At 44.5% G+C, this 12,115-nt stretch overlaps 1 protein-coding gene across 1 annotated transcript; it reads right to left on the bottom strand.

Annotated features, from left to right (window-relative positions):
* Nucleotides 1-2,051: 2,051 nt before the first annotated feature.
* On the bottom strand, nt 2,052-11,754 carry aif1l (allograft inflammatory factor 1-like). Its single transcript, XM_056433167.1, has 6 exons — nt 11,645-11,754; nt 11,420-11,481; nt 10,152-10,218; nt 7,174-7,215; nt 5,650-5,815; nt 2,052-3,392 (listed from the first exon to the last, which is right to left on the bottom strand). The coding sequence occupies exons 1-6, from the start codon at nt 11,661-11,663 to the stop codon at nt 3,305-3,307; spliced, it is 444 nt and encodes a 147-aa protein (XP_056289142.1). The 5' UTR covers nt 11,664-11,754; the 3' UTR covers nt 2,052-3,304.
* Nucleotides 11,755-12,115: the final 361 nt, after the last annotated feature.

Here is a 12,115-nt window from a genome sequence, read left to right as displayed (position 1 = left end):
GACTGTCTCAGAAAATTAGAATATTGTGATAAAGTTCTTTATTTTCTGTAATGCAATTAAAAAAACAAAAATGTCATGCATTCTGGATTCATTACAAATCAACTGAAATATTGCAAGCCTTTTATTCTTTTAATATTGCTGATTATGGCTTACAGCTTAAGAAAACTCTAAAATCCTATCTCATAAAATTTGAATATTTCCTCAGACCAAGTAAAAAAAAGATTTATAACAGCAAAACAAAATCAAACATTTGAAAATGTGTTTCCAGGTGTTTCGAGTTAATTAGACGATTCAAGTGATTTGTTTAATACCCTACTAGTATACTTTTTCATGATATTCTAATATTTAGAAATAGGATATTTGAGTTTTCTTAAGCTGTAAGCCATAATCAGCAATATTAAAAGAATAAAAGGCTTGCAATATTTCAGTTGATTTGTAATGAATCCAGAATGCATGACATTTTTGTTTTTTTTATTGCATTACAGAAAATAAAGAACTTTATCACAATATTCTAATTTTCTGAGACAGTCCTGTATACATCTATATATATAGATTTATAAAGTATGTGTATATATATATATCTCTTGATTAATTGTTTTATTCTAAAGTTGCATATACATATATACACACCTTTATATATATATAAAAATATACACACATATATAAAAAGATAAAAATGTATATATATATACATATATATTTATACATATTAAAAATGTACACATAAATGTATATATATTATATACAGGACTGTCTCAGAAAATTAGAATATTGTGATAAAGTTCTTTATTTTCTGTAATGCAATTTAAAAAACAAAAATGTCATGCATTCTGGATTCATTACAAATCAACTGAAATATTGCAAGCCTTTTATTCTTTTAATATTGCTGATTATGGCTTACAGCTTAAGAAAACTCTAAAATCCTATCTCATAAAATTTTAATATTTCCTCAGACCAAGTAAAAAAAAAGATTTATAACAGCTGAGTGTTTGTCAAGGCTCAGGAAACCCTTGCAGGTGTTTCGAGTTAATTAGACAATTCAAGTGATTTGTTTAATACCCTACTAGTATACTTTTTCATGATATTCTAATATTTAGAGATAGGATATTTGAGTTTTCTTAAGCTGTAAGCCATAATCAGCAATATTAAAAGAATAAAAGGCTTGCAATATTTCAGTTGATTTGTAATGAATCCAGAATGCATGACATTTTTGTTTTTTTAATTGCATTACAGAAAATAAAGAACTTCATCACAATATTCTAATTTTCTGACAGTCCTGTATATATTTTTTAAAGGGAGTCTGTGGCGAGAACTAATTGTGAAGATGCTAAAATGTGCCAGAAGCAGACGGACTGTACCATCTTACTTACTATAGAAAACACAATGGATAGAAACTGGAGCCAACGTTGGCCCTGGGCTCAGTGTCATCATCGGCTGCATGTTTTCTTCCTCTTAACAATACGACACAACTCGTATTTCCTCCACCGGGCTTCCGTCAGCTCCGAGCAGCATCACATGCAACGGCGATTATCATTTTAATTGCAGAGGTGATTATAATAATCCGACTGAATCATGAAAAAGTGTACGCGTGCACTTTTCCACGGCCGAGCACCTGCTCTCCCAACTGGCCTGGCAGATGAGACGGTTCACCGCCAGAGAAGTAAACCAACCCAACAGCCTGTGTGCACTGCGTGGAGCGGCGGTTGACTTGTTAATTAAAGCGTTGTTATTGCTGGGGAGCAAGTGTGCAGAGCTGCAGGAAGGAGACGAGTGAACGAGGGGAGGAAACGGGAATGGAAGCATTAATACGACGTGCCGTCAGCCAGTCACACGGGATCTCTCTCCTCCAACACTGAGATAATCGTCAGAAAAAACTGAGAGAACGAGATTTACCCAATTTCAGAAGGACCTCTGAGTGTGGATTCTTTCATGAACACGAGACGGTTGATGAGCAAACACCGAGAAATAAAAGCTTTCCAGAATAAAACACATCCCGTAAACATATTAAACGTGTTGTTTCTTCGTCGCATGAACATTTATAAACGCAACAGGCCAGTGTAAGAATAATTTTAATTCCTTTGGTGTCTGCAAACAATGTGCATCTTCGCAACATTAAACAATGTCACACACACACACACACACACACACACACACACACACACACACACACACACACACACACACACACACACACACACACACACACACACACACACACACACACACACACACACACACACACACACACACACACGGAACACAAATAATAGTTTTTTAAAAGACTTTAGGTGGATTAAAAATACTGCACAGTATCGAATTCACAGTAAGTATAGCGTGAGAGTTACGGCGACACGGAGGCACGAATAACAGAATACAAGAGCCTAAAGCAGAAAAATCACCGAAAAACAAACCATCAAACACCTGCTGTGACATTAATAATACAATAATGTAAAGAAAAGGGAACATTTACATAAAAAAAGATGTTGTGTAAACACTAAATCAATACAACTCAACCAACGTCATCCAAACTATCTCACCAAGATAAAAGGGAATGATTTCCTGTTTTCAAGAGGACGGCAGGAAGTGAACACGCGTGTGTGTGCGCTCCCTCGTTCTTCTCATCCGTGTGTGTTGAGCTCTACAGCGTCGGCATGTCGAGGCACTTGGAAAGAATATGATCGTAGCGCGTGGAGCGTGTCTATGTACATGTTGTTCATGCTCCTCCCCCCAAAAACTACCGTGTGCTTTCAACCTCACAGATCTCACTGGGCGACGCATCGCGGCCGCAGTCGTCTACAAAAATATTATTAGCCTGTGAAGTGGCCGCCGCGATTACCCAGTTACTGATTCCAGATCAGTGTTTCGGCTCCCGAGGGCCGATGACTTTGACCCGGTAATCTCTGGAAAGCGAGACGCGCGGCAGGATTATTAACCCGACGGGAATTACACCGAGACCGCTGAGGCAAAAAACACACGTGTTTATCTCAATAAAACGCTTCCCAAAAACGAGGAAAAGGGAAGAGGAAAAAAAAGCAACTTCTGTAGTCTTCCCTTAAAATATATCCATGAATCACTCAACAAGAAAAGAGTATAACGACGAGTGCTACATTTCAATTAAAAGATGGATGACGATCATATTCCCGGTCAAACATCATTTAGTGAGTCGTGGGCTCGGACTTCCACGCCAACAAACGGCTCGCACACACCAGACATCACACGATACACACATCCCCAAACCACTGGTCCCACTACCACCACACCCCCCACGGTGAGAGGTTCAATGTCACGCCGCCGGGCCCTCGCCTTAAGGCAGGCTGGAAAGGTCCCGCTTGGGAGGGAGTCCGCTCGGTTTGGAGACGGCGCCGTTGGCTTTGTCCTCAAAGACCAGGACTCTGTGGGGGGGAGAGCGAGAGAGAGAGAGAGAGAGAGAGATGGAGAGAGAGAGAGGAATCAAACAAAGTGGCAAATTAATTCAAAATAAACAACACACACGCTTTGCAGTATTCACTGAGAGAGACAAACCCAAAGCAACTTCCTAAAGTTGGGAGGTCAACATGTGGGCTTGAAGGAGGGCGACTGTCACAGGGGTCAGCAGGTCTGTCTTTCAGTCAGGGGGTTGGCGGTTCAATCCCCGCCCTAGTCGGCGTGCCCTTGAGCAAGACACTTAACCCCGAGGGGCTCCCTGTAGCTGCGTCTCCGGTGGGTGAATGAAACGTGGTCGGAAGTCTCTTTGGGTAAAAGCGTCAGCTAAAAATGACGTGACATGTAATTTAAGATTACGACGTCGACTTTTCTCTCAACCGACATTTGCGACCAAATACGGAAATAATGATGTCATTCGATTGTGGTGAACACGCGTGACGTAAGCGTGTGCTGAAAGAAAAGATGACGATGTAACGACGTCTGACTAACGACTCGGGGGAAACGGAAATATCAATCACACACTAAAAAGGAAAAGTGAGTAAATATGCAGCAGTTATTTACTTTTTTTAATAAATAAAAATCACACACTATTTCACATCACTACAAACTCATCTTTAAAGAGCTTGTTTGTTGTTGCACTGCGGGAATATTAAATCAACGATAGATCTATTGACACTATATTTTAGTGGACAAATCCAGCTTCAAAATAACTGAATGTCAACAGGCAACAGGAAAGTGGAACGACAGACGGCTGTAAAAGAGTGAAAAAGAGGGAACAACAGGAGCAGGAATGCCGGAGTGAGGCGTGGTAATCAGCTGCTGGAGGACACGGCCCCCCCCCCACGGTGTGCCGGCTGAGCGCTAAGTGAAAAGGAAAGGAATGAAGGAGGAGTGAGGAGGAGGGAGAGTGCTCTGAGTGAGCGAGCTATTCGGAGCGGAGAGGCCGATGGTAGTTTCCCTTTTTGGAAAACTCTCGCAAAGCTCCGCTAAGCTCGTAAGGAGCGGTGATCCCGACGCTGAAACCGGACCGTCACTCGGCAGCTCAAGATCACTCCTGATCACTCCTGATCCCTCTGGATCCCTTCTGATCAATCCTGATCACTCTCGTCTGCTCCTGATTCGATCGTCCGTCCAACAGCCAGTCAAATGTCCCATTTGTGTAGATTATTCCTCGTGAGAGTTAAATGTGTGTTCCTGATGCACGAGGCTCACCTGATACCTGGACAACAACATATGATGTCAGGTGACAGGAGCTCTGTGAGGTCGTTTAAAATCCGTCATTTTAAATCTTGGTCCAACGGACGGGAGGCGCCGTGTGTTTTCTCAACTTTTGGAGCCTGACCTCGATCATCTTCCTCGGATTGTAGCCACATCAATTGTTGTCGAGCCAAATGCGTTGAACAAATTACACTAAACTAGATCTCATTGTGCCCTCCACTGCCCAACACACACACACACACACACACACACACACAACAAAAACTGCAGAACACAAGAGCGGCCTTGTCGACCTCTGCAGACATCAGAGCGTGAGGAAGAGGAACACACACACACACACGCACGTGTACGCGCACACACACACACACCTGGTGAAATTATTATTTTCTTAAGTTCTGGAATATGAAGACTCTCACTAGAGGCTCGGAGGGAATGAGGTGTGTATAAATAGCCGACGTGGGATTATGGGATACACGTTGGTAAAAAAACGGTGACGGGCAAAGGAGGAAAAATTCAGCACTTCCTCTGCTTGGAGTTTTTGGGATTATGAGGATTTGGGGATCTGTCCGCTGAGGGGTGGAGCCGGTTCGGGGAGCCCCTCCCTCCTGCAGTCCGACTGAGCTGCTCCACACTGCAGACACTCAGTGTATGAAACCCGTCACCCTATCCACTCGGGGACCATTCCAACACGACAGAGCGTGTGTGTGTGTGTGTGTGGTTGGGCGTTCTTGCCGGTGCCACGTGACCGTGGGTTGGTTGATCAGCCTGTAATCAGTTACCTAAGCGCATGATCCCAGTTTAGCGGGAGGATGGCTTGACTATGGATAGGCTGACATAGACGGGGGCTTTTGTTGCCATGGAGATTAACCACTAATCTAGCAGGTGGGCGGTGACATCACGGCTCGTCACGCCCGAAACCCCTTCTGAAGGATGAGACAACAGGCTGACACGGCACATGATTCACACTCTCCGTCACACATACACACACACACACACACACACACTCACAGTTTGAGCACGGCTGAACGCTTGCCCAGCATCATCTTGACGAAGTCCCTGTAGTCGATGGTGTTGCTGTTGCCGTCGCCCGTCACCTCCGCGATCATCTTCTTCAGCTGCAGGTGGGTCTTGGCCACGCCGAGCTTCTCCATCATGAGCTTCAGACCCATCATATCTGAGAGGGGGGGCACCATTTGAATATTAATACAACTTTGTACGTGTACAAACGCGGCATTCAAAGCGGTTTCCCTCCAGGAGGTTCTCCTAAAAAGATGATGCGAGTTGCATTGTGGGAAATGGAGGATCTGGATGATTCTTGGGACTAAATAAAGTGAACCTTCGGAAAGGGCCTCAAGAATTCTAAGAGAACATCACAGGGTTCATACACACGTGGGTTTCCAGGACTTTAACCCTTGTGTTGACCCGATTCAATGTTTCACCCTCCTGTCGCCTTCGGGTCAATATGACCCGATTCAATGTTTAACCCTCCTGTTACCTTTATATTTACTAACATATTTTACCCTTGAGGTCAATATGACCCCAGCTATTAAAATCTCCAGAAAATTATTAGAATTAATATTGTTTTCCAAGTTTAAGTGTGAGGTACTTTATGTTTGTTTGTTGACTCCCGAAAGAATACCGACATTAAACATTGAATCGGGTCAAATTGACCCGAAGGCGACAGGAGGGTTAAACCAAATGTACACGACCAACCATTCAGTGAAACCTCGGTGTATAAATGACAAATGAATGAGAGACAATAGTTTGATTAAAAGAATAAATATGTATATAAATGTTTATTCTTTTAATCAAACTGTGTAAATGAATATATGAATATAACACATTTCCATGACTTTTTCCAAAACTTTTCAAGAACTTTTCCAGGTCTGGAAATAAAAAAATCTTTAAATTCTGTGACTTCTCCAGGTTTTCCATGACCGTACGAACCCCGACTGCTCCTATTGACTAACAATGTCCTTCAATTAAGAGTGTATAGTCCAGATCTGGACCTACCCTGCCCCAGATCTGGCTATATTCTTCCCAGGGTTAGTAATTAGTAATCAGTTTTGAAGGCGTTTGGTTCAAAGACGATAAAATGGATGATTTCAAATGCTAAAAATCGAAGCGATGGCCACGCTCCTCGTCTGGACGCCTGCAGCACACGTCAGCTCAGCGCACGGGGTCGCTGGTGAGATGTTTGAGCTGCGGCCTCGCTCTGCGTTTGTCTAGCCGCTGACGGAATAAAAAGATAATTAGCAGCTCCTCCGAGGACAGAGAACCCGCCGACAGACGGACTGACGGCATCTCTGCCGTCGGACTCGCCTCACATCTGCCGAGGAACCCTTTCACACCGATGGAGGCGTATACGTGTGACACACAAACACACACACACACACACACACACACGCACACACACACGCACACACACGAGCCTGTGCTCACAGAGGCAATGCACACGGTATCAATTACAGCGTGCATGCTGCACACCAGGGGGCGGTAATTATCGGCTTTTTTCGCACCACGATTACTCACCGATGTCTCCCTGGTCGTTGAGGTCAAACTCAGAAAATCTCTCTGCAAAACAATAACACACACACACAAGATCATTACTAACACGCCACTTTCCCCAAGAACAACATCTCCAAACAAACACCTGGCATTTGGCAAACTCAGTAAAAAAGTGTCTCGTTAACAACAGCTGACGGGACAGACGCAGACAGCTGCTGACGACAGGTGTGTGTGTGTGTGTGTGTGTGTGTGTGTGTTGAACGTCTCAGAGGAGAGCAGGCCGAGGGCAGCTGTGTGGGGTCGACGTCCGGGACGCGTTAAAAGTGAGAGGGCCAGGAAGTTAAGAGAGCAGTTCCACAATGAGGAGGAAACCAGAGACGCTCGGGCCGAGGAGTCGTCTGGCGCTTCGGACCCGAGAACCCAGACGACCCGATGCTCTCCGAACCGATCACACACTCAAACGTCCCAAAACAAGGTCGCTTCTGGATCGACGTACAGCACACAAGGTCGTTTACCTCAAAGCTTTCCCCCAGAACATCCGATAAGAAACTGAATATTCATATAATAGTGTCAAAACTATTCATTTGGATACAGTGGGTTCGGAAAGTCTTCAGAGCCCTTTAAAATGTGCACTCTTTGTTTTATTGCAGCCATCTGCTAAAATCAAAAAAGTTCATTTTATTTCTCCTTAATGTTCACTCAGCACCCCATCTTGATGGAAAAAAACAGAAATGTAGACATTTTTGCAATTTTATTAAAAAAGAAAAACTGAAATATCATATGGTCATAAGTATTGAAAAGTGTAAAGGGGTCTGAATACTTTCCGTACCCACTGTATATATATATATAACATTTTATATCTGAGCTTTAGTTTTAAATATTTAATTATATAAACCTTTCTTTAAATCATTGCAGGCTGAAACCAAATATCTTTGACAAGCTGGCTGAAAGGTTTTCACTTCAATATGTCGATGTGCTATTAATCTACATTAAAAACTGTTAGAATAATCTTATTTTCCCCTGAGGGGGTCGATGGCTCCAGTTCAGTCATTTTCTAATCTTTAGATAATATTAGTTTAGGGTACATCTCACAATCAGTCATGTCACACGCACATACATATATATTATATATGCATATATACATATACATATATATATATATGTATATATATATATATACAGTGGGTACGGAAAGTATTCAGACCACTTTAAAATGTTCACTCTTTGTTTCATTGCAGCCATTTGCTAAAATAAAAAAAGTTAATTTTATTTCTCATTCATGTTCACGCAGCTCCCCATCCGGACAGAAAAAAACAGAAAGGTAGAAATGTTTGCAAATTTATTAAAAAAGAAATACAGTTGGATTTTAACTTCAAAAGAAGAACTCGTTTGGCTGCTCTTATCTTTTCCCGCAGGACAAACCTGGGGAGTGAGTTTCTGACAAAGTTCTAAAAAAGTTACTAAAACATTTCTCACGGGTAAAACATCGTTATGACCTGAAGGGAAACACCAAATGGCTGACATCCACTCCCGCTTCTCCGAAAATTCACCTCTCTTTGGTGCGGAGGAACACTTTGGTGACATTACACTCGCTATTTCAGTCCCACACTGGAAGCTCTGTGTGTGTGTGTGTGTGTGTGTAGGGGGAGAGAGAGAGGGGACTGTGTTAACTGTGTGAACCATGGGGGACAGGACAGGACAATGCTCCCCCTGTTTGTAAACTCTGAGAAGCCCCCCCCCCCCCCACACACACACACACTCTCTCGAGTGGGCCACTTGCCGCCGAGCAGCCCGTTGATCATCTGCAGCCACAGAAAATGGCCGAACAGAAGCATCTTCAGTGTCTCCTCCTGACCCGCATTCCTCCAGCATCGGACGACGGGGCCGTCAAATTATGAAGCAGACGCGTTCTGCCATCATTAAAATGTTTTGTTTTTTTCTCCCCGGCCATCTTCGCCCTTCAAAAGAAGTCTGCGATTCAAGCTTGATTTATATCCCTGTGGTTGCATTGTTCTTTTCCATTGTAAAGAACCACGGCGCCGAGGGACGGACGTCGACGTCGGCCAATAGCGACCTCACACGGCGGCAACACGAGGAGACGGTAACGACGCGCTTCCTTACCGGAACCCTTCCACACAAAGACGGCGTTACATCACAGACCAATCACCACTCAGAGGAGGGAGACTTTCATTAATATGCCATGTGAACCATTATTCTCTTTTGGTTGTTTAATTGGCACCAACAAAAAATGCATCGGCCATATAATAACTATTAAAAACAAAGGAGATAATAGTTTGAATATTAATCCCAAAATGAATACTTTAAAATAAATCAAATGTTAAAGGAGGGTGTATTTATGTATATTATTAGGATGACTAGGTTGGTGGTTGGAAGCCCTTCGTTGGGGTCATGTGACCTCTGGGTCTCGGGGACAGAAACAGAAATAAAGAGAGCGATCCTGTGACTCCATTCCTGCTCCACTTCCTCCAGCGAGCAGAGATTGAAAGTAGGACACCTCCCCCCCCCACCCCGTATTCAAATACACAGCCTTATGGTATTCCATCTGGAAATTCGCAGATAGTGTGTAATATCACAACGATGGGGAGGAGTTATCTGGCAGATCATTGCGACGGCGTTCCCGTTAATCTGCTCCTCGCGCGGCGGTGATCGTATTCTTCTCCCGGGAGCCGGCGCACATCGGAATATTGAAACAACAAGCGGCGGAACGCCCCGGCACATTCCTGCAAGCCCTCCGAGGACTCGGCCTCGCAAACCTCTTCGGAATCTCGGCAGTCTGCTTCCCACAGAGGAGCACAGGGCGCTGTGTGTGTGTGTGTGTGTGTGTGTGTGTGTAGACTACAAACAAACAAACAAGCAAACAAACACCCAGGCGAAGACAAAAGAGCCAGATGAGACGGACACACCCTCACAGACACACACCGCATACTTGTAGAGACTGGAACTGCCCCAAAAGAAAAGGGGGTGGGGCTGGATTTGCTTACTTTTGAGCCCTTCCAATTTCTCGGGCAGGTCCTCTTCATCCCTGTATTTCTGGTCTTCCATGTATTCCTGAGGAGGAGGAGGAGGAAAAGGGGTGAACAAACTGAAGGTGATCAGGAAGAGAGGAAAAAACGTTCACAAGTTTGACTGAAAACCTCTAAAATCAGATTGAAAGTGACGACTCACCAAAGTAAGATGTCGTCCCCCCCCACCCCCACCACCACCTCGCAGTGACATTACTGATCACGCCGCTCGTTAAGTGGAACACGCCACGAGGGCGTGAAAGGAGCGCTGAGCTGAGTTTTTTCTTTCTTCTTCTAATGAAATTATAATGACGCAATCTGCCGCGTGGGAGTCGTCTTCATCAGAAGAGAGAGACAGAGGGTCATGTTGTCCTCCGCCATGACCTCCGGCACAGGAGGAGGAGAGGAGGAGGAGGAGGAGGTCGCAAATAACCAGTCTTCATGATTACCAAATGATGGTGTCTTACAACGGCCACTAACTCTTATATTATTCATCATAAAAGGTCCTTATAGGCACAAATAAACTCCACGTCGGAGGAGCTGGAGCGAATTTAAATGTGTTAGATTTAAATGTATGTCGTGACTTCATGTTGAGATGAATAACACCCGGATCTATATTTACAGTACAGTTTGTCTTTTCCTTTTTCCAAATGTGGCCGTTTATGAATTTGGGGTTTATTTCATCTCTCATGAACAGATGAGGGATTTACCAAATTAAAAAGGATAAATCTCAGGAAGGAATTGGGAGCAATGTGACAGGATGTGAGGGGAGCCAGAGGAAGAGGAGGGAGTCACAGAGTAAACATGCAGTGAATATGAGAAAATCACGTTTCTTCACGAGTTATCTGAAGAAGAGAGGGAGGACACACACACACACACACATGGTGGTGGTGGTGGTGGTGGCCCTCTGGTCGATCGGGTCACTGGTGTGGCGGCATGCAGCCGTTCAACAAGTGCCTCGAGCCTGCAGGTCGATACCGCGCATCGCTGTGGGGTCAACTGGCGTTTAACGCGTGCGCGTGGCGTTCAGGGACCATCATTATTAACCGCTCCGCTGGGAACGGGACAACCAGTCACGCTGCCTCGGAGCGCACGTTAAAAAAACACACACACACAAGGGCCAGTCAAGTGTGTGTGTGTGCGTGTGTATGTGTTGTGTGTGTGTGTGTGTGTGCACGTTGAATTCCAGCGAGGGAATAAGACCCGCAGGCGGGACGGGGGGGGGACATGAAGGAGAACCCCGGTACCTTGTTTATTTCTTCAAATTTCGACCGTTGCTGCTCCTTCAACAGCCCGAAGGCTTTCCCCCCTGCAGAGACAAATAACATCACGTTACCGTCACAGCGAGCCGGTTAATACCGACGGAGGCTTAGCTTGTAGCCGGGGTCGGCCTGCCGATGCTCTATTGTAGAGACGACAGTCGTTACAAGATGCTTGAGACAAAGCAGGCCGCTTCCGGTTGTATTTATTACCTTGTACGTTGGAAGGCATCCCGGAGTTTATGTGCGGGGGTTTTAAAATAAAGAGAAAGACAAATATATCCGAGCCGGGAGGCTACCGCAACTGTCCGCCGGGGCGATACTCCGACTCTCTGTTAGGAACTGGGCTGAGCGGGTCACTAGGTACCGCTGTCAAGCCGGACGCAATCGGGGACGGAACATCCGGTTGGCATTTTCAAAATAAAACTAACCGTGACATCAACGCGAATCCAGTCCTTCGTTGAGTTTAATGACGATACACGGTCGGTTTAAAAAACAATGTAATTGAATTCGAATGAGATATGAATACGTAGACAAAAGCCATAATATTTAAACACACACGAACATACCTGCAGATACTGAAACTACAGAGGGGGATGGATTTACTGACATTTGAGGCCCTCCAGTTTTTTGGGCAGTTCCTCTTCATCCCTGTAGTTCAGGTCTTCCAGGTATTCCTGAGAA

Source organism: Pseudoliparis swirei, chromosome 15 (assembly GCF_029220125.1).
Source record: "Pseudoliparis swirei isolate HS2019 ecotype Mariana Trench chromosome 15, NWPU_hadal_v1, whole genome shotgun sequence".
Lineage (NCBI taxonomy): Eukaryota > Metazoa > Chordata > Actinopteri > Perciformes > Liparidae > Pseudoliparis > Pseudoliparis swirei.
The sequence above is the reverse complement of the archived record's forward strand: the minus strand, read 5'-3'. Positions and strand labels throughout refer to the sequence as shown.